Here is a 23,278-nt window from a genome sequence, read left to right as displayed (position 1 = left end):
GGGTGTGACACTCTGTAGCCTCCCCCACCACTACCAGAGGGGACAATTCCAAGGAGTGGTCCTGAGACTGGCCTTAGCTTGGCCAGGTGTCTGTCCCGGCCACCTGTGGGCAGGACGTCAGAGCACACTGCTTGGCTCAGCCTGGGGCAGGTGCCCATCCCTGGACCAGGTGGTGTTAGAGCCTTGACGTGAAGGGAGAATGGAGAGTAGTGAGTTCCAGGAGTAACTGCTGAGAATCTGATTTCCGAAGGCCTTGCTGGCTGCTAGATGCCGCTGTCAAGAAGGCACCATCCTCCAGTTCAATTGAGCAGACTTTATTCAGCACCTATTAAGTGCAAGGCACTGTGCTAGGTACTGTGGGAAATACAGAGAGTGAACACAGACAGCCCTGCCCACGAGGAGCTCACAGTCTAGAAAAGGAGGTAAGACACGGTACACAATCAGCTGCGGTGACACCAGCCAGAGTGGCAAGTGCCGAAAGCAAGACACAAATGCTATGGGGTCACAGAACACCATGAGGCTGCTTCTGTCGGAAGCTTTAGGCGAGGGTACAGAGGACGCAGGGCTGGGCCTTTGAGCGGGGAAGCCATTTGGGAGGAAGGGCATTTCTAGCAGAGAAGAGATGCACTCAGAGGTGGGAGCTCACAGGTAACAGAGGAGATTGGGTGGCTGCAGTGAGTGGGCAGGTGGGCTATACAAAGTGGGCAGTCAGGTACAACTGGGAGGTGGACAGCCAAGGATACTAAGCTCAGGGAGGTCTGAACTTGACGCTCTGGTCAAGAGAGCCACTGATCACTGAACAAGAAGAGGGGTGTGCAGAAATGTGTTCTTAGAAGATAAATCTAGCGGTTGTGGAGTCTGGGAGGGAGAGGGGGAAAGCTGAGAGGCGGGCTGACTGGTCAGAGGCTGACGCCCACACGGAGGCCATGAGAGCGTGACTGGGGGGCAGTGGTCAAAAAGGGACAAGGGTGGGCAAGGAGATCTTGTGGCGGGGGGGCGGGAAAGGAGAGCAAGGAACAGACGCAGGCCCAGTGTCTGGGGGACAGTGGGTCTGAAGATGTCCCAGGGCTTCTAGGTAGAGCTAGAAATGAACTCGTGAAGGGCAGGGCTGGAGCTGGGACTGGAAGCCATTGCAAAGAGGGGCGGTGGGAGTCAGGGAAGTGTGCTGGCCCCTAAGGGTGAGGGCTTCTCAAAATGTGGTCCCTGGGCCACCCGCATGGGAACCATCCAGGGAGCTTGCTGAAGTTGCAGACTCCCAGGCTTTACTCCAGAGCTACTGCATAAACATCTCTGGGGGTAGTGCCCAGCAATCTGCATTTTTACTAATAGCTGCCCTCCCTGCTGTGAGTCCCATAGCTGGTCCAAGGTTTGAGAACCACCTGTTGAACTGGCCTTTAGGTAAAAGAAGGAAGAGGAATGAAGACTGTTTAGGAGTGAGGGAAATCTCAGAAAATAGGGAAATAAGGTCAACGATGTCATGCTACGGTCACTGAATGTGGACACGGAGATTAAGGATTGGGAAAAGGCCTCTGAATTTGGCAACTGGGCGGTCTCCGATGACTTTCCTAGACTATTCCCACGTGGTGGGGTGGAGGCCAAGTTTGCAGACAGGGGAGTGAAGAGTGGCAAGCGTGTGGGGGGGAAGTAGCGACAAACAGAGTTCCTTTCAGGTTATTTTAATCTCAAGGATCTGGAGGACATGGGGAATAATGGAGAGGTAGATAATGCAGAAATGGAGTCTGAGTAACTAACCTAACAAACTACCGTTGGGAGATGAGAGGAGATGGGCCCAGGGATGGATGGACGGACGGACGGAAGGAAGGAAGGACAGGTGGGGACGTGGAAGGGCTGGTGGGGAGGCAGAACTGGGGAGGGACCTCCAAAGGACGCGGTGTCTCAGAGGTGTGTGGGAGGCAGGCTGGGCCTGAGAGGGGGTGGTGCCCGGGCCCAGGGCCTGGGGGGAGAGGCACGGACCTGGCGGTGGCGGGGTGCGCTCAGAGCCTCAGGGGCTTCTATGCGTGGATCATATTCCCCACGTGCCACAATAAGCCCGGGCAATAAAGCAAAACCACCCCTCCTCTCACGGACACCAAAAGCTGCAACAGGCCCCCAGAGTCCCTGGAGACACAGCCATGGCCCGCTACGCCTGCCAGAACAATGCTGACCCTTCATCCAGGATGGCTGAGAGGCCTTCTTACTGTTCTTCCAGCTGGCAGCCTACAGGGTCTCAAACACCGGCTACTTGACAGAAAGGTCAAACCAGTCTTTCTTCTCCCAGAGGCGGCAGCCTGGGGCCTGGGGAAGAATGCAGGCCCAGGAATCACTCCGCATCACCACCTACTTATTCTTTAACCCTGGACAACCTCTCTGAGCAGCAGACACCAGTCTGCTGAATGAGGGTGGCATCCTCTGCCCTGCCACCTACTTCACTCATTCCATGGAATGCCATGGAATACGGGATGCAGAGCCACCGCACACGACAGCCCCCTGCAGCCCCAAGGAGTTACAGGAAGCACTGCTGCTGACACTCCCAAGGTGGTTTAGAACTCTTCCATGGGAGGCAGACCATCAAGAAATATTTTACAGCATCAACACTGAGCCTAGTATTAAGAGGAGCCTGGGAACAAGTAACGGACTTCTTTTAATAATCGTTTGAAAATTGAATTGTAAAATATTAAATTTAACTAAATTTGATAGATTTAAGAACGAACCATGAATTGTTTCATTTACCAAGGTAAGTAAGTAATGCTTTTCTGACACTCCTCCCACTTGGTCTTCTATGTTCTTCCTTCCTGCAGCCGAGAAAGTGGAAAGGGGCAGGTAGAGCTCTCAGAAACAATACTAAGACCACAGAGGCTTACACAATTCATAGGTCAAAGGTCAAGTCACTTCTAGAGCCCAGAAAACTCCTGACCTCTAGGCCTAGCCAGCTCTACCTGGCATCAGTGGAGGCTCAGCCCCCTTCCAGGAAGACCTGTGGCTAAGTCCTGGCAATCAAGGTATGCCCTCTAGGTCCTTCTCTGAAACAGGAGAAGTGCTGGATTGGCAAGGCTGCTGGACAAAACCCTGACCCCAAAGGTCAGAGTCACTGCAAGACCCAACCCTCACACCTCTGCTGTTATTTTTAAAAACCACCAGTTGTGAAGCTGAGGCACAGGGGCTGGGACTAATGTCGCCTTCCGGCCTGCCTCGAGTCTTCCACCTCCACGTGCATAGCTGGGTGACTCGGGCAACCTGCCCCCTGGCTGACAAGCAGCTCCACAGTAGGATGCATCTTAAAGGCATCCAAGAGAAAACATGATTGAAGTACGACTTTGGCCACCTGGAGGACTCTGGACTCACCCTTCGAGGGATGCGGGGGTCAGACACGCCTGGAGGGAGCACTGGGGGGAGACACCTAGGTGTGCTCATGGCCAGCTAAGTTCCTTCACCGTGAAGAACGAACCAGCACCGAGTCCTCGGCAGCTGTTTCTGGGGACCGGGAGAGATGTGATCTACAAGGCAGACGTGAGACTGACCACGAGCAGCCTACGGAGAGAACAGGTATAAAATACGAAGCCCTTTGAAGGTCCAGAGAACAATAAAGATGTTAGGAATTAATTAGCCAGAAAAAGTATTTCACTGACACAGAATTTAGGCAACACTGAAAACACAATACTAAGATATCAGTTCTGAGAAAGACTCACAGACAGGAAGGGCAGCTTAGGAGGACACTAGAGAGACAAACACAGGAAAAATAAATATGGGGCTCTGGGTCCCCACAGAAGCTACTAATGCTGTTTACTGGCTTGGGTCATTCTTGAGAATAGAAAACCATTTTTTTGGCAAAGCTGCACAAACTTCACATGGCGGGTGGTCTCCCAAGGCTGTGGACACAAAATTACTCTAATGATGGGGCTCTTCACTAAACTTTCTCACATCCCACTAGTATCCTCAGAAGCTAATATGTGACTTCTAGAGTCAGTCAGGGACTGGCTGGTGAGTGTGTCTGAGCCCAGGACGAGGAATCCGGTCCACGGCTGCGGACTTGGGCGCGTCCAGACAGAGGGCACTCTGAGCCTCAGTTCCCTCTTCTGCAGGGTGGGAGGGGAGGAAGGGCTAGACTAAGTGAGCTCTCAAGTTTCTTCGGCTTGGATGTTCTGTGCGTCTAACTTTGCCCTGGTCATTAACAGCGGCTAGGCACAAGGTGCCATCTAGCGGCGCCACTTTTCACTCTCACAAATGGCTCCAATGAAAGACTCCAGAGGAGCAAAATTAACTCCTCGGGACTCTTAATGCCAGGGCTGAGGGCAGAGGAGCTGGGAGGGGTGAGCACACTTCATGCTAGCGGATGTGACATAGTCATCTCAAGAAAATATAAGAGGTCTTGCCTTCCCTAAGAAAGCAACTCTTTTTTTATTTAGAAAGGCTAATCATATCCATTTGTCAATATTTTCAGTGTTAAGGAAAATAGTTTAAAAAACATAAAAATGTAAGTACACTCAAGAGTAACTGCTATTAAACAGTTCTGAACAGGCAGAAAATGTAGACTTTCCTTTTACAGAAAATGTTAAATCTGTAATAGCAGCATAATTTATATATAGAAAAAAGCTGGTTTTGAAAACCCAGATTTTTTTATACACAAAACATGTTTTTTTTCTATACACTACAACAGCATTTCCACTGGGAAATTGGTTTCTTCACATTTTGTCACTTCCTGCTGCCATGTGCAGATACTAGATTGAGTGCATCTTCAGCCCGGAGCCCCAGTTCCCGACGGCCTTCAGTCCAACACCATGGCGGAAAGCGCGTTCAGGTCTTTCATGTACGGATGAGCTGCCAAGATCTGGTCGATTTTCAGTCTTTGCTCTGAGTCAGGGAAGATCTTCAGAAGGGCTTCCCTTAGCTCGTTGGTTTCCGCAGAAGATCTCTGTGCTGGCATGGGCAGATTCTGCTGGATGTTGGGAAGGTTTGGCAAAAGTGGGAAGCGGGGCTGCTGAGGAAGCCAGTGGCTGGGTGGGGTGCCCTGAATCCGGGCTGGAGGCTGGTGGCCGGTGCTGGCTGCCTGGGTGCCAGGGACTCTGAAGTTGGGGTCAAACATGCCCACAGTTGGCAGGGCATTGAGTAGGGGCTGCATATCTCTGTGAACGGAAGCAAGTCCTGGTGAGCTGGGTTATGAGATAAACAAGAAATCTGTCTAAACATCTGCTGCTGACACCAAGGCTCAAGGAGCTGCTTGCTCTCTGGCCTCTGAAGGCAAGATAGAAGACTGCAGCCAAGGCAGGGATGGCAGCTGTCCACAGTGGGGCCCGTGAGGATGCCAATGACACCAATTCCCCATCAGTCATGACAGGGAATGCTAGCTCTTCATGAGCGACTCCACCTCCCTGGCCTGCTGCTGTGAGGACTAACCAGCTGCTTGGCTCTAAACCAGGGTGTACCAGAATCACCTGGAAGCTTTCAAAAGAACTGGAAACAGGGCCCTCCTCTCCTGCAGATTCTGATTCTCTGTGGAGCCTGGTTGACAGGGCTGAGAAAAAGGAAACCACTTTGGGCAGAGAGGCTGCCTCCCCAGCCCCCCAAGTCTGAGTGAGACATTGGTGCCCACAACTTGAATGCACGTGAGTGTGTATACAGCGTCCGTACTGTGAAAAAGCCTCCCACTTGACTCTGCCTTGCAGCTGAGAAATGGGGCTGCCTGAACACTTCTCCCAACTTCAAAAGCTCAGTCCCTCTGTGGGGGGAGCTATTACTAACTTCTTATTCAATTAGTTAACACTTTTGTGAAGAGCCATTAGGTGAGCAGGCAGGACTGACCCTGCTGCCAGGCTGCTGAGGCTGTAGAAGGAGCCGGAACTCTCCTTCCATTGTTTGACCCATGGGCCTTGATGCTTGCACACAGGCCTCAGGTCTTAAAGCCTAGCAGAGGATTTCCAAGTTCAGACTTCTGAAAGAAAATGAGACATGTGGACATTCAACAGGTGTTAAAAACGGCTGCCGTTCTCTTGGTGTCGGTAGAGAAGCAGGACCTTTGGGAACTAAGTCCTCATCTGTGTAATGAAACCCAAAGGCTCAAAAGAGAAATGATTCACAAGACCTGGGAGCTGAAATCATGCTGGTCTTGTGTGCAGAAGACAGCTCTGTGTGAACCACCCGTCCCCCCAAAGGATCCTGTTATAAATGGAAAGGATCAGCTATAGTCTCACTGCCTTAAAAAGCTGGGGGAGCTGTGCGTCTGATTCCTTTCAGTTTAGACCTCCATAGCATCCCTGTGCAAACATCTGCTGAGAAATACACAGAAATGTAGCCTGTTTTACTTTAAAAAAGGGAAAAGGTCTATCACTGGGGAATATGATCTGCCTGCCACTCAGGCACACAGGACACTTTAGTTAACAGCGTCCATTACTTGAGAATTCTGAAAACAGAAACAACCACTAGCAACGTGTCTTTAAACACAAACAAACAAAAAACCCAAATCCACAACAAAGAAAACCTAAGCTATCAAATCAATTTCGGATAAATAGAGAATACTGGCTTCTCTATTAAGTGAGGTAGAAAGTAACACTTCCCCAGGCAGTGATTCCTGAAGAGTAAATAAATTAATATAAGCATAAAATATTCAAAGCAAATGACTTGGGAAAATGAACTTAAAAAAGATATTCAGACACACACCATGAACCCAAGCAGCATTCACTAATAAGTGACCACTAGCAAAATCTGCTTTGTCTTCTTAGACCTACAGAAAATCTGGCTCCCCATCCTCTCCTGGGATTAAAACCAAAAGGACCACAAATGAAGATTTGGTCTTTGGGAGACATTCCACATATATTTCACCAGCACTAAATCTAAGGCTATTTTAAAAAATAAAACACCATTTTTAATCTTTAGAGAGAGAGTACTCACCCTGAAGCACAAAGAACTGAAACAAACTTGTAAATGCAAGACAATCTGGAAAAGGAAATACCTAAGGAAGACTTCCTTCCGAAGAAATTCTTCTAATCGAGGTCCACTTCTTCCCAGAGGATCATCAGGGACCATAAATATGTCCCCCACAAAGGTATACTGGAGCAATCTACAACATGGAGAACAATTACAGTGCTGGAGGAAAAAAATTAAAGGCTGCTTAACTGCCTAAAGCAAAAAACAAATACACCCCAGTTAAACCATTTTAATTTCTCTTTTGGATACAAATATTGGTCAATACAATAGAGTAAGAAACTTTTACCCTATTGGCTCTCACATTTCTTAGCAAGACTTTCAGATTTTTATCTGGGCCTGGGAAGCAGTTCCTTCTCCTGACTTTCAATGTAACTTTGAAAAATAAGACTGAAAGACTGTCTTAGGATACAACAGGTGCTTAGGATACAACAGGTGCTCAACCAAGGTTTAATTTTTGAATAAATGAGTCCATAAGCAAACCCACTGATGTTCTTTTAAAAAAGGGAAACAGTGTATGAAGAAAGAATATCGAAGGTCAGTTGAGCATGATTTATCAAGTCTACAAAAATGTTTAAAAAAGAAAAAGTCCAAATGGCTGGTTTGCTGCTTGGACTTTGGTTTCTGCCTTGTTTTATGAATTCTGAAGGCAATGGGTTGGTGTGTGACTGAGTCTTGACTCATTTAAACCTTCCATGCATACACAGATGAGTGTCCAATACTGACAATGAGCCCAGGGCACAGATCCAACAGAAGCACATACTGCACCCAGGTCAAAGGCCAATTCTGAGTTCAGCTATCAACAACAGTTTTTTCAGTCAAAATGCACATAGTAATTAACTTTCACCTGGGCATCATTTTCTAGAATGATGAACCAAAGAATCATTTTCTAAAATCCTCCAATGATTCAACAAAATATAAATATCAGACAAGTGGCAACTGTGAAACCCCTAAAGAGGTAAGTAGGTAGTTACACTAGTTATAGAATAGTAATACTAGATATACACAGCCTTGAGGTATGTTTTTTAGATTTGTGGCATTTATGACTCATCCCTGGCACTACCATAAGAATATTGCTTTTTGTTAAGTAACTTGTCAGACGATGCTTGCTAATGGAAAGTCCTGGAAGCTTGTGTTCACTGATCTTAATGCAGCTGAACACATTCAGAGTGTCATTACAAACAAAAAACTTACAGTAGTGACTGCAAACTCCTGACTTTGTTATTTTGGATGATATTCAACATGTTTTCAATACAGATGACTAAACTTGGTAAAATGATGGTAAAATGCTCAAGAAAAGCATCAGATAGTAAAAAGTAGAAACACTCTCTCCTCTCCCAAAAGTGAAAGCCCAATCAGTATATTGATTTTGGTCCTACCCTCTTGATGAACTCATAGTTGTCACTGAACCCCAACCTTCATATTTCATAACTGAGTAAAGTCAGGAGGCCCAATGACTTGCTCAAGTATCCCTCGGCATCAGGGCAAGGTGAAGTCAGGTGGCCATTTCTGCTCCATCACAGTTAACAGAGAGTTAACTGTGCCACAGAGATGTGCCTCTTGCCTCCTGCCAGGGAAAACTGATCTACAGAAGACACCTGTAGGCACAGAGCATGCTCACACATCACCTGCTGGAGCTACTGCTTTGTGTTGCGTCCTCCCACTTACGGAGAAGGGCCAGCCATCCTGTGGACTGGGAGCATAGTCTTATACTTTAGGCCCCCGACACTGCTTCCAAGGTGGACGCAAAACAAATAATAAACAACAAAAGACATCTCTTACCAAAGACAAAGAAGAAATATTACCTTTTTGTAATTATTTCTCTCCAAGAGGCTGACTCAGTCACAAATTCTCTGAAGTTATCATTTGTTACAATTATGCCACCAGTTTTGTCCGCTAAGTGTAGTAGAAACCTATGGTAATATAAAAGTGGTTAAAACGGGCAAGGAGGCAGGCATCCCTGGCTCAGAGAAGCTGTGTTATAAGAAAACAAAAGGATTTCCTCTTCACAGGAAAATCACCAAAGAATTTAACCAAGGCTGGGAAGCAGAAAGTTAAGCCCTTGTCAACTGAAGATCAATCTGAAATACTGAACATCTGAAAGTACTAGAATAATTATAAATGAAGATCTGGTTTTCATACAATCTAACTCTTTTTCAAAATAATCTCAACCATAATTTATACATCTTTCTAGAGAAGTTGTATTATCAATAAAGGGTGGTAATAAGATAATGCATGAGGACTAGAGCAGAGAATGAATAAGGGTTGACAAGCCTGTGAAATCACTGTTAGGGTTTTAGTTGATAAGCTACGGTACTTTGGTTCTAAGAGTAGCTGCTTGACACAGTTGGCCTCGCAATGTTTTTTTCAATGCCTAAATTCACATTTTCTGCTCTGACTTAAGAAGAGATGTCCAGAACTGCCATTCAGTTTAGTCCAAGTTATAGATCCACTCAAATGCAAATTATGAAAAGATACATGGTAATCAAAAAGTTTAAGAATTAAATATTAAGGAGAATTCTATTTCATTGTTGGAGATTATTCATGTTCAAGCCCTCTTAATGAGAGATTTGTGAGGATAATATGAGTTTTATCTCCTAATCAGGATAACCGCATTTGCCTGAGGCAATGGAGACAAAGATAATGAAACAATAAAGTAAGAGAATCACTACTAGAATTAAAGGTGCAAACAACTGCTTTTATTAATAGTAGTGAGTACTTAAAAGAAGATTAAAAAACAAGCCTCATTAGTTTCAGAAATCTTAGGAAACCTTGGTAAGTAAATATGATTTAGCATTTTGGATTTACTAATAAGTATCTTAAATTATTTCTAACTGGCATGAACTGTAAGTGGTAATATCTGCCCAGACGTATTAACAAAAATAGGTAGTAAGGGCTTCCGTGCATGTACTGTGAATCAGGACTCATATTCACATCTGCTAAAAACCCAGAGAGCCATATAAATTAAGCAAAGGCCTAGCCTACACACTTGCGTATGCATTCAATTTCTGCTGGTGTGAGAATGAAGCTGCAGCGTTAGAGCATCTGAAGGTTCTTCACGAGCCTGGCGGTCAGACCTGCCTTTTCACCTGAGCACTCCACGGTCCCTACCCAGTATCTTAGAGCTGGAGCAAAGGTGGGCCCTCCAGCCCACTCTCCCAGTAACTTCTCACCTACGCCCCGGCCCAAAGGTGCCCCCTCCCACACTCTTCTTCATGCCACCCCTGACTCTCCCCATCAGATCTGGTCTCTCATACCAGCCTGGTGAAGGGTAAGGGGCTGTCAGTGAGAAGGCCCTTTGGACGTTCTGCTGAATGTCCGCTGTCACCCCAAGTCCCCTTCCCTTGCTACGCCCCTCTTTTCAGCTCTCACCCATCTGACCATCACTCACTACCTTGGGTTACAAGCTAAGCCCTGTCTTCAATGTGGGGGAGCACTGTGGTAGAACGCTGAGGCTAAACCACTAGGGGGCTTAAGTGCTAGAGGCCAGAGAGAAAGAAAGAGGGTGAGGGCAGGAGAGGAAAGAACAGGCAGCCACTGTTTAGGTTCCCAGACACTTGTCATCTCAGCACCTGTTCTCTGAGCAATGTAACAACCTAAGAAATGCAGCTTATTCCTATAACATGAGGGGCAGCTGAGACCATGTTCTATGATGTGGAAGAAATACTGAGGGCTCAGGCATCACAATGACAGACTAAGTCACTGGCCAAGTATAACCAGCAGGAGACAGGAATGTTTGAAAACCACTCTTGAGGCTGCCACACTAGGACAAGACAAACATTACTTTTAGGAAGTATCAAAAACTCAATATCTGCTTTTACTTATAGATTCTCAGTCATGTTTTATTAAAAATTCTAACTCAGCAGCTTCTTTGGTAATCTCCTAAACCGTACAGCAAAGACCACTGAATGTATAACCTTAATGACCATAAATGTTAAAATTCTCAAACCCGAGCCAAGCGTGTCCACCGTCCGGTGGAGGAGGTGGTTGGCCCCTCACCACCCCACACCCACTTTAGAAAGGAAACCAGCCTTTCATACCTGTCATCATGAGAAGCAATTCTTTCTCCAAAGACCATCCGTGCAGGAGTTAAAGATAATATTCCGAGCTCCTGGAGCTGGGTTAAGAAGTGCTGTTCTGTTCATGGAATAAGTTAAATACACATTCAGAAAAAGGCTATCTTCCCAGATATTTAAATAAATGAAAGCACTCCCAAATGTTTCACCTGAAGAGTTGTGGGAAACCCTTTTTCTATTGACTCAAGAAGACTCAATGTTACTAACTTACTGGGACGGAAGGGAAAAGAAAAATCAAGCAAGACATATACTAAGACAAATATAACATAAAAACTGACTTTAGCTATTTTTTAAACTTAAAACTGTTCAACTCATTTGCTTCTTAAATTAAGAAGAGTAAACCATAAACTTATATTTAATGGATCTTACCATTAAGAACCTTTTCACAGCCACATTACAAGCAGTAGAGGACAAAGAGAATAAGGGCAAGAGTCCCTGGGAGGGAGGGCAGGGGTGGGAACAGGAAGAATGATGGCAGTAGAAGCAGACAAACTGCTCTGTCCCGATCCCAGGAAAGGCAGGCTTGGTCTCTATGCCAAGAGTTTGTCAAATCTCCCTCTGGTTGGCATCCTATCTAATCTCTCTCTGTTATCTGTACAAATATTTACTGATTTTCATGGGAGTGGGTTGTGACAGAAGATAAAGGAGGGCCAAGGCCACAAACGAGTAATGGGCAAAAATGAAGCTAAAAGCTCAGAATCTAAGATCCCCACACCTACATTCCCTACAATGGTACTCACCACTGACTTAAGCTGAAGAGCCCAAACATGGTGTCTTTATGATTCTAGAAATGCACAGCACATAAGGCTTACAAGACTCTTACAGGGATCTTACTGCAAAAATAACTGAAATGAGTGGATCTGCCTCATTTCTCAAGTACCTTCTGTTAGGACCAATACATTCCCCTGAGTGAGGCAAACTGGGATACTTGGGAAATGTGGTTTTACCATTTCCACCTCAACAGTGACTAAGTTTTACTTCCTGCTGTAAATGTGTTGGGTGAGTCCTGTTCTCACGCTTCCTCCTCCCAATCTACCTTTTATTTCCAGGTAATCTGATGTGTTAAGCTGCCTGGCATAGCCCTTTCACTGGTTTTCCTATTACGACCCAAGAAACAAAAAACTTCAAGCTTCTCTGGAATATTTAAGGATTTATAGTAAGTTCAAATCTTTTGTGTGTGGCCTGCAGGTCAGCCACGCAGTACCATACAATTAACATAAATGACTCATATTAAGCTATTAAACAGGCTGTTAAAAAGGCATTCTCTTTGAGGGTTCCAAATTTATCAAATGGGCATTTTAAAAAATACTGTTTAAAGAGTAAGAAACCCAGGCTACTAGAAAGACATATTTAATCAACTTTTTAGAAAGTCAAAGAAAATTTTTGTGATATATAATGAAGTCTAATATAACTTTCTATATAAACAGCTATTTAACTTTCCATCCTTCCCCCAAGTATTTCTTATGCTGTAATACTCTTCAACTGATTTTTTTTTACTGGGTGCAAAGAATTTACAGTTTTGTTTTTAAAGTTGCTGCACATGACTCTATTCTAAGTAGTGTGTGTTGCAATTACAAGCCAACTCATTAAATACCTAATTAGTAATCTGGAAAAATCAGTTTGCCTCACCTGTGACATTAGGATCACGCCTTGTTCTCCACTGCGGGACAAATACAGTGATGTTTCTGTTGCCAAGCTTCCAAAAATATTCAACCGCAATCGCAATTCCACGACAAGAAAAGAACTTTTTCAGACCATGGCTATATGAGAAAAAGTAAAATTTATTTCAGTTTAAAGCATGTTTAAAGTATGTTAAGTTTCACCATGATAACTTTAATAATTAATTATTTAATTTAATAATTTCCTTTAATAGTCTGCTGCTCTGCAAAGCCAAGAGAGGACCCATGATAGGAGGTAGGATTCTTAATAGCTCTGTGATTTCTGTTGTATTTTATTCAGCTGATTTAATTGAGTGCCCTTTTGTGGTAGAAGGCAGTTTTAGCTTTAGGGCAATACTTGTTTATTACACCTTTTTTTTTTTTTTTTTCTGCAGTAAAAAACACAGGCTCCGGACGCACAGGCTCAGTGGCCATGGCTCACGGGCCCAGCCACTCTGCCGCATGTGGGATCTTCCTGGACCAGGGCACGAACCCGTGTCCCCTGCATCGGCAGGCGGACTCTCAACCACTGCGCCACCAGGGAAGCCCTTATGACACCTTTTATTTTTGTTTTCAGATAAAGAGACCTAGTCCACGGGCCTCTAAGAATGTTCTATGAATTTTATGAAGGAATTTGTTGCTGAAGCAGAAGCAGCTGCGATCAGAACTATTCCATGACACGGTCCTCACCACCACAACTTCCAAAGGCTTCGCGAATGCCTGTGGCTCCAGGAGGGCTGCATCCCCTTTTCTGGAGAACTGTGAAAGTGACTCAGTTTACAGCTTCCAGGAAACAAGTTGAGGGCAAGGCTCAAATGAAACTACCTGGGGGCCATGGCTGTGATTTTGTTGAACGAAGCAGAAAGCAGGCAGAAAATAAACACGGGACAGTACTGAACATGATTGAGTACACTTTTTCTGCAAAAGGCCAGGCACTGTCTGCTGCGCCACGGTTGAACTGTCAACCGTAAGTAAAGGGGTGTAGCTAAATTCCATGTTTATAAAAACAGGTGGTGGCCAGATTTGGCCCCTAACTTGTAACCCCTGGTATAGAGGATTAAAAGCTGTTCCCCACCCCAAAACCTGGTAACAAATTTCAAAAGAAAAGAAGAAAAATATTTAAAATTTATTCTCCAGCAGTTAAGTAAAAGTAAAGGTTTTATTTAAAAAGTGTTTTTAAAAGTTTGAAATTTTGCAGGTAGTAATCCATTTGTCTACTCATGAGTATTAGAAAAAGGGAGAAATCCCTGTGATGTTACAGTTGAGATTAGCATAATCTGTCCTCACTGCTTCAGTGATCGCCTATGAGGCAATGACAGTAAATTCTGCATCTTCAGTCCTGTCTTCTCACATCTCAAAACCACTTGGCAGGTACTTCCTTCATTTGGAGCTCTGCCTCCTCAGGCACAAAGTGTCCCAAGTCACCCCCAGGCTCTGCTAATTCTAACCCACCTGCACTGACTCCAGTCAGACTGACCCTGAAATGCAGCCATGCAGTCTCTGATTCTGCTCAGGGCCTTCTACAGCATCATTCTTCTACACAAATCCAGTGCCTGGCTTCCAGGGCGCCTCCACACCTGACTAGTCAGATGGGATCTGGCCAAAGCATACCTTCTGCTTCCTGGATTTTGGCCCAGGTGGTCTTGCCATCACACTCTGGATTTTGGCCCAGGTGGTCTTGCCATTTGACTCTTCCTGGATTCTGAGCTTTTTCTTATCTCTTAAACCTCCTCCCCAAATGTCCTCAGGACCCAAGGCCAGTCACTCTTCTTCTATGAAGCTGTCTCTAGACACAGGCCCACAACCATCCCTCTTCTTTTCTCTGACTTGCTATCTTGTACTGTGCACCAGAACCACAGAACTTAGGAATGCATTTAAAGTCACATTAGAGATAAAAAGAATGAAACACCTCTCGAGAGACAGAGCCACTTGCCCAGCTTGCCCTGTCAGATGGTGGATGAGCTGGGATTAGACTGACATTTCCTCACTCCTGGGCCAGTGCCCTTTCAACTACCCCCACAGCGGTACTGTCCCCAACTAAATCTACATTCTCATGGAGCAGGAATGGGCTGGACCTGTAAGAAACATCTAAAGTCCAGAAGAGTGGCTCAGAAATGCCTCCTTTTAGAGGCTAAAGCCCACTCTCTTCTCAGTGAACCATAAATAAGAGACTGCACAGGCATCAGCTATACCCCAGAAAACGTATGCAAGTAAACAAACCCATTCGTGATGAAATAACTTAGCAGTGGTTTATTTATAAAAAAGCATTTAAATATGGCAAGAATGTAGCAATATGACATTTATTACTGGGGCGGGGGGGTAGTTTTTGTACAGGGGGTCTTACCCTTGAGATAAATGCACTAAAAAAGCTTATAAAGTGCCTTCTTAGTTTATTCATCAGACACAAATGTGTATGAACTCTTTTTCTCCTCCTTTCCTTAAATGCTTCTGTTGATGGAAACAGTAGAAACTGGGTGGAAATAAAGTCCCCAGTCCATTACCTTGGGTCACTAAGGAAAAGGAGGGAAATGACAGTAGATAAAATTCTGCTGCCCTGGACCCCTCACAAGCTTAGAGGGGGAAAGTGGAGTTTCTAGAATCATTAGCACTAAAACAAATTTCCAAAGGGTTAGTTATCCTCAGTGATAAGATCAAATCATTTTTAATACCCTGAAAAATCTCTAGCGCTGTTTTAGGAATAAATAGCAGTTCAAAATTCTGGTAGAGAACAAATGGACTCATCCATAAAACAACAGAAACAAAATCAAGTGGAGCCAAATTACTGACCTTAAAATAATACGAAGTGTCCTTGACCTTGCCTACTTTTACTCTCACACCCTGACCAGGCAAAAAACGTGCTGTCTCCTAGCCTCCCTGCAATCAAACCAGAGCAACTTGCTGACAGGTAAACTCAGACCAGTGGTCTTTTCGGACTCAGAGACAAAGGGTATACATACAATAACACCTCTCTGCGTCTGTGAAGGCCAAAGCTCTGGGGTTCGCAGATCCAAACATAGAATTAACAGATATTAAGCCTGAGAAGCCAGATGTGCAGGCTCTCAAGGGAGATTTAAACTCCTGTTTCCATAAACTTGGGAACAACTTATAATATCTGGTTGCTTTCCATATTGTAGCAGACAGTCAACTAGAAAGAGGGCCCAAAGCAGAGAGGAGGTGGGTGATAAATACCTGATAAACACTCATGGCCATCACAGAACCAAGACAGGGCAGTGTGGGAAAAGAGTGAGAAAACTTTTGAGTTACCCAGGAAAGAATAATCCCTTTCTATAGCTTCCACTTAATAAAAATAGCCATGGAACCCTGATATAGAAAGACTAGCATGAAAAATGGTTAAAATGTAGGGGCAAGTGAAGGGACAAACCTCATCTACATGGAAAATTATCTACACAGGTAAGTCAGGTGCTCTTATGCTGAAGTTTCAAACTGACAGAGGCCGAGTGTTATCTGGCCTCCGTGGTGATGCCTAGCCACACACAAACAATTTCCATTTACTCATCGTTTGACTCACTCGTGGTGACAAATGGGAAAAACCAAGTAGAGATATGCATAATCAGCAGCATTAAGTAGGGTATTTTGGAATTTCTCACGGTGTGTTATAAACTGCAGACACCACACTGGACAGACAAATAAACAAGGCTTTGCAGAAACCCAGGGATGGGTGGGCCTGAATGGCTCTAAGGTGGGGTTCAAACCTATTGCTTAAGAACTCAAATTTCCTTTTTAACTACTTCCTCAACTAGCTGGGTCAAATTAGCGAGGTTTACTCAGCAGTGCCTGAGAAACTCAAGACTTAGGTATCCAATGTTGCCAAGGCCTAAAAGTTCAACCTCAGCTTCTGTGGGAAGAAGCAGGGTGTGTCATGGCTCTGGAGAGTAATATCATGGGCCCAAATCTCATATCTGCATAATCTTGGACAAGATTTTTAGGCCATATCATATTATATACATTACAGATTAATTTTTACTTCACAAAACTGGTGTGAAGATGATATTTTAAAAGATAAAGTTGAGCACCTGACACATAACAAGTGTTTGTTTTAAGATTCCAAATATTTGGGGGCTTCCCTGGTGGCGCAGTGGATAAGAATCCGCCTGCCAATGCAGGGGACACGGGTTCGAACCCTGATTCAGGAAGATCCCACATGCCGCGGAGCAACTAAGCCCATGCGCCACAACTACTGAGCCTGCACTCTAGAGCCCGCAAGCCACAACTACTGAGCCCGCATGCTGCAACTACTGAAGCCCGTGTGCCTGGAACCCATGCTCCGTAAGAAGAGAAGCCACCGTGATGAGAAGCCAGCGCAATGCAACTAAGAGTAGCCCCGGCTCGCCGCAACTAGAGAAAGCCTGAGCGCAGCAACAAAGACCCAATGCAGCCAAAAATAAATAAAAATAAAATAAATAAATTTATTTAAAAAAACAGACTCCAAGTATTTGTTCAAATGTAATCCAAATTGATTAGTAGAATAGCAGTTGGAATAGCAATATAAATGGGTGGTGAAAAATCATTTAAACAATCCTAATCTTTCTTAGTCTTTAATTCATTGATTCATTCAAGCCATCGTCACCAATTGGCTACTATGTGCCAGGCACCATGGACCTTGGGGGTAGTTCAGGGAACAGAACAGACACGCATCGCTTCTTTTATGGAAGTTATAGTCTATAATTCACATATAATATTGAAGCAGTTGATTTAGAATAATAATTTTTTCTGACTTAAAAAAATTAAGGTGAAATTCACATAACATAAAATAATCATTTTAAAGTGAACAATTCAGTGGCATTTAGTACATTCACAATGTTGTGCAACCACCATTTATATCTTATTCCAAAACATTTCCATCACTCCAAAATAAAACCCTGTACCCATTAAAGAGTTTCTTCCCAGAATAAGAGTTAATTTTAATTACTGATGTTTTCAGATCAATCTACATCAAATTAAGTATAAGTCTGTCTTCTTAGGATAATACATCCTTTGTAAAAGAGTTGCTTTTGAGACACCTGTGAATTCAAAGAAAATCGAAATCCTCTCTCAAATAATCAGCTTATGGTTTCCCTTAGTGCACTAATTCAGCGGTTTTCAAAAGAAATGGTACTGTACTGAAGGGTGTTAGGAAATATGTGACACTGTTTTGGGGTGTCACAATGGCCGGAGGGCAGTACGGGCAAAGTAGGAGGGACTAGATATGCAAAACACCCTGTCCTGGATAGCCAGTGCCACTCTAAATTCCAATAGTGACCCCTTTGAGAAATATACTAGTTACCACAAAAAGGTTTTTTAAAAGTGTCATTATCACTGCTCATTCTACCTTAATTTGCATTTCTTAGTCTTTGAACACCAATTTGGGAAATCTCTCCATACACAGAAAAATGAGAAAGGATTAATATTACTCATAATCGTGACCTAAATTTTATATCATCATTTGGCTCAAGAAATTGTAACAAGGAGGAACTACTGTGGGGCTTGGACTGTGAGTGATTGAAATTGCACTTTACATTTTTACTTAGATAATGCTATGCAGCTGTGGGTCATTTGCTGGGTTTCCCCCAAAAGAACTGCCAAAAAACAAAGTGAAATGACAATAAACAGTATTATTTGGAAATGAAGACAAGTATATTACACATTTTTACCTTCTATATTCAAACTTTAACCTATGAAATGTTGGCATTTTCTTCTTTTTTTGACAGCAAAGTACAGCACCATTCAAAAAAATAAAAATCAAAAGAATCCCTGCATTTTAAAAAATAGATACTAAAATATTTATAGATGGAAATGAAATATCTGAGAATTCCTTCAAAATGGGTGAAAGGCAGCAGGTGGGGGTATAGGTGAAACAATGTTTGAAATGATGAAACAAGATGGGCCATGTATGTGATGGACACATGCGAATCCCAAATGAAACCAACATGGAATTCATCCTATTATCTTCTTGTGAATTTCTTTGAAAATTCTAACAACAAAAAAAAATCAACAAAACAAAAAATAACGAATACATAATAAATGTGTATTTTAAGAATAAAATTCACTTTATTTTTCAATTTTATCAAGTATTCCTGAAAAATCAGGGGATTAACTGATCTTTTAGAACTCCTAGGAAAGAGGTCACATAAACATTCAGCAATTCAGAAAAGTACAGCTGACCCTTGAACAACACAAGGTCTGAACTTCAAGGTCCACTTAAACGTGGATTATTTTTTCCAGTAGTAAATACTACAGTACTGTATGATCCGAGGACTCAGAACAGCTTTATGGAGGGCCGAATGGTAAAGTTATTTTGCCTGGGCAGAGGGTCGGTGCCCCCTAACCTCACATCGTTAAAGGGCCAGTTGTATTTCAACGACTTCATTCCATGTCCAATGTCCATCGTTAAAGGGCCAATTGTATTTCAACGACTTCATTCCATGTCAGAAGTTCCTGCCAACCTTCCATGCCCCATTTCTTAAACTGCAGCTACTTAAATGCTACACCTTGAAGACTTCTTCAAAATCAGTGGAGTAACTGGTTTTGAAAACCGGAGGGAGACTACCTAGCAGTTGTTGAAATGGCGTGATAAAGATGTCCTTTAGGACGGGGCAAAAGGCTGTAGCAAGTGAAACTCAGGAGGCCGAAACCTGCCTGATGTCAAACAGCTGGTCCACAGTGAGGTGGACTCTCTGACCCCCAAACTCTCCTTAGTCACTATATCAAACCGCCCCTTAGAGAACAAATCCAATCCCACACTGGAAGTATAAAATCAGAATCCTAAGAGGGTTCCAAGACAGGCTAAATGGAAATGATCATTTAACTCCTTTTACTAAAAACAAATATACAAACTTTTAGTAGGAGCAGAGGCCCATAAAGCAGCCCAAACTGAAGAATTTCCTTAGAAAGGAAATTGCTATCACTCTATCAACAAAAGTATAACAGAAGTACATCACACCTATTATCCCTGCACATACATGGCTAAAGACCTGGCATGCTGTACATAAAAAGAAAAAATCTCTTTTTTGTCTTAAGCTTCATCCTCGTATTCAAAACCTAATGGTGTTCATGGCATTAAGAACCTAAGGATTTAAAAGTCTCTTTACTGCTTATCACTGGGAAACGCAATGTGAAAAGGCAAGTTTTCTATCATTCCTTGCTCTCAGAAATACAGGTTCAGCAGAGTGAAGAAAGAGTTTATACGACGCCAGAGGGTGGAATAACAAAACTTTCCCAATCAGCTGTTTTCTTCTTTCTGTCAGGTAAGGCTATAGGTCAACTACACAGACACACAGGATAGTTCCTACAAACACATGCAATTCTGAGACATGGCTAAGAGGCCTACTGAAAACGATAATTTGAAGAGAGTGGACTTACGTAATTGCAACATTGCTCCCATCTATAACAATGTGCTTCAAATCCGTCCTCCCTGGTTCATTTTTTAATTCCAGCTTGTAGGGCACTTTCAGAGTATCTCGAAATCTTTGAACCCCAGTAACTGAGGAATCGATGTGCTCAGAAGGTCCTGCCAACCTTGCATCAGTAACTGAAGGCAACAGTTGGGGCAGCGGCATTGGTGGAGAAAGGGGTGGACAATTTGGCTTAGACTGAGGAGAGGCACAACACCTCGAGCGGTTTTCACAGGCAGACTTCATATTATTTGGAAGCAAGGGTTCTGCTTGCTGCTGCACACCATTTTCAGGAAAAACTGGAATTCTGGGCTGGTGACTTGAAGCTCCTCTTGAAACAAAATTGACAATTTCTTTGGGACTTGAAGGGGCTAGAGAGGGTAAAAGGCCATCAGTTTCAAGGTCCATATTACAAAGGTAGCTCTGATTTGAACTCCAGATTTCTTGTTTCTGTTCTATTGGCACTGTTCTGAAAGTATTAATTTTGCAATTTGAGGTACATGGTTTCGATTCTACTTTGAATGGTAACTGAGAAAAATTTTCTACCATATTTTGCTGTGTGTGAGTCTGTGTTTTCTTTGGAGTGGAATCTGCTGTAAGCTCATTTATGCTGCTACAAACACCTTTATTTTTGGTTCTCTTGGTCTCTGGATACACAGTACCAGGTGGAAATTCTCTGTCTTCTTGGAATCTTTTATTTTCCTTTTCAATTTCCTCCAAGAGTAATAATGGTTCAGTAGATGGCCCATACTCCCTAATGACCTTTTCTACAATTTCTTGGGAATAGCCCATGGTTTTAAAAAAGTTTACAAGGATGTTGTATTCCATTTCCTCAGTAGTGTCTTTTACATCTGGACTTAAATTTTCGGCATCAGTAGAAGAATCAGATAGGTCAATGATTACACTTCCAGCTAATGTCTTACCATCATGTAAAAGCTCTCCCTCTTGAACATTTTCCAAAGAAAACTGTTTCTTGGTATGCCTTTCTTCAGAATCAGAAAACCTCCTTTTGTGACACACTCTGTCTTTGGAAAGCGCCTCTTCATCTGGCGTTACACCATTTATTGGAACAAAAAGTACATCCTGTGAACTAGAAAAGACTGTGTCCATTTGTTTTGTAAGCTCAGAAACAGGAGTCCCAGCTTTATTTCTTGCCTCTTCCTGCAAAACAATTTCACCTCTGGAAATATTCAGCCCTGTGGCAGCATTCTGTGTAAACTCTGTTTGTTTAGAATCTCTAATTTCAATTACATCATCATCTCCTGTTTCAAATAGATTCTCCTCACCTTGGGTGAGTGCCAAAAGTTCTTTTTTCAAGGAAGTGGGTAAAATCAACAAGTCCATTGTGTAACTGTCTGCACGAGCTTCAACAAATTGTTTAAATTCCCTTTTTACCTCTGATTCTTTTTGGCTGTTGGGTAGGTTCTCATTATTCTCGAAGAGTTTTACAAACTGCTGAATGTGACTCCTAGCCATGACCACAGCTTCGGCACTTCCTCTGATGCCAAGAAGACCGATGTCGAGAATGCAGAGATCGGCACAGGTGTCCTGAATCAAGCTCTTCAGAAACAGGCTCTGTGCCCCAACAAAAATGCAGTGCATGGCCTTGGGGTAACATTCTCTTTCTTCTAGTTCGGGTTCACAGATTCCTTTAATATATTCCTGTAAAGAGAAAATAAGAAATTAGATCAATTTACAAAAGCTCCTTACAGCACATTACTATGTTACACATGAAATTACCAATATCAAGCTGCACAAAAGTCAAAAGCATGCTAACATCCTTGGAAAAAATACCACGTTTTAACTGAAATATTTAAAATAACAGATATAAGTCACTTAATTGTTTTCAGCGAACTGAAAACTTTGCATCTAAGTCTAAAAGGTAGGTATGTATAACATTTTCAATAGTGTATCTTGCAATGTGATCTTAGGAGTTTGCCCAGCTGCACAGTGGACAATGACAAGACTGGATTTATTTATGTCTATAAAGAATAAACATCTTTGCTTGTTACCAGTCATTTATTACTACTATGACATAATTAAGAGAGAAGATAATCAAATCAAATGATTTACTCCAGAACAAACCTTGACTTTTGTTTTGCTACTATTGTTTCCAGATGAAACAGACTGATTTTTTTGAAGGCATTTAATAACAAGATCAGTTTAACAAAAAAATTCTTCTAGCTGGCTGGAACAATGTATATACCCTATATACTTTTACATCTGTTTTCCAAGAAAGACCAGACTATTTAAATGTAGATCTAAATATAAAGAACCACAGAATGCTGAATAGTACTGCCTTTCTCAGATATAAAGCTATGGTTTCCAGTGAAATTTGATATTGAAAGAGGCCTGAACGAGGTAAAAAAGGGAACTGGGTTCTTAAGCAATTAGGCTGCCACTGGAGGCTGAAGTGTGAATCAAGTAAACGTGCAAAAAGCACTCACACAATGGAGCATACTTGTTAATAACCTGGGCACTGGAGCCAGTTCCTAGGCTCAAATTCCAGCCATGCAACTGGTGACCTTGCTCAAGTTACCTAACCCTTCTGAGCCCAGTTTCTGCAACAGTGAAAGAGAGAGAGGCTAGTGCAATCTCAGGTGTTTTGAGGAAATTCAAAGAAATAATAAATGTAAAGTTCTGACAATAGTGTCTCACACGTGCTTACTAAATAATAAACACTGTTACTTCAAATTATCAGTGAGAGCTTTCTGGACAGACATCTGTAAGAAATGAGCCTGGCGATATCTGATCTATACTTTACACTAAAATCAGAATGGCGTTATCCAAAATGGTGCTATTTTAAAAAGTTCAACCTGTGCAACCGGTTACAATGAGGCTTTACAAACTTGCACGTACTATGTACACTTGCTCTTATAATGGCCACATGTCCTCCACTAGAATTTATATACAAATGTGTACATATTCCTTGTTTACACGCGAACTACAAGATTCCTACAAGGAGATGGAACACCAGAAATACAAGGAAAACATCAAGGGGAAAAGCTCAACCCACGCACTATAATAATGTTCAGTCATGAATTCTTTACTCTCTTATGTTCTTTTGGATAAACGTGGAATATCTATGGGCTTGGTGGTATGAATGAATCCTTTGTCAAGTAAGTGGCTTGCAAATATTTTCCCCTTATCTATAGTTTGTCTTTTCATCCTCTTTTGTGACAGAAAAAGTTTTTGATTTTAAGGAAGCCCATTTATTGGTTTTTTCTTCATCAAGACT

The 23,278-nt window shown here is 43.0% G+C and overlaps 1 protein-coding gene across 8 annotated transcripts in view; it reads right to left on the bottom strand.

Annotated features, from left to right (window-relative positions):
• Window positions 1-298: 298 nt before the first annotated feature.
• Window positions 299-23,278, bottom strand: part of N4BP1 (NEDD4 binding protein 1) — a 48,102-nt gene continuing 25,122 nt past the window's right edge. The window contains exons 2-8 of one of the 8 annotated variants that reach the window (XR_004480659.2): window positions 20,009-21,702; window positions 12,621-12,751; window positions 10,956-11,052; window positions 8,721-8,828; window positions 6,944-7,051; window positions 5,797-5,926; window positions 4,988-5,120 (exon numbers count right to left, since the gene is read on the bottom strand). Coding sequence is in view for 7 of the 8 variants with exons in the window: in XM_033418888.2 (XP_033274779.1) it covers window positions 4,763-5,147; window positions 6,944-7,051; window positions 8,721-8,828; window positions 10,956-11,052; window positions 12,621-12,751; window positions 20,009-21,702 (2,523 nt within the window). In the remaining variant the exon portion in view is untranslated. Of the gene's footprint in view, window positions 5,148-5,796; window positions 5,927-6,943; window positions 7,078-8,720; window positions 8,829-10,955; window positions 11,053-12,620; window positions 12,752-20,008; window positions 21,703-23,278 lie in introns of those variants that run through there. The other 7 variants (XM_033418888.2, XM_004264878.4, XM_033418890.2 and 4 more) reach the window with 7 other exon arrangements.

Source organism: Orcinus orca, chromosome 20 (assembly GCF_937001465.1).
Source record: "Orcinus orca chromosome 20, mOrcOrc1.1, whole genome shotgun sequence".
In the NCBI taxonomy this organism is placed as follows: Eukaryota; Metazoa; Chordata; class Mammalia; order Artiodactyla; family Delphinidae; genus Orcinus; species Orcinus orca.
The sequence above is the reverse complement of the archived record's forward strand: the minus strand, read 5'-3'. Positions and strand labels throughout refer to the sequence as shown.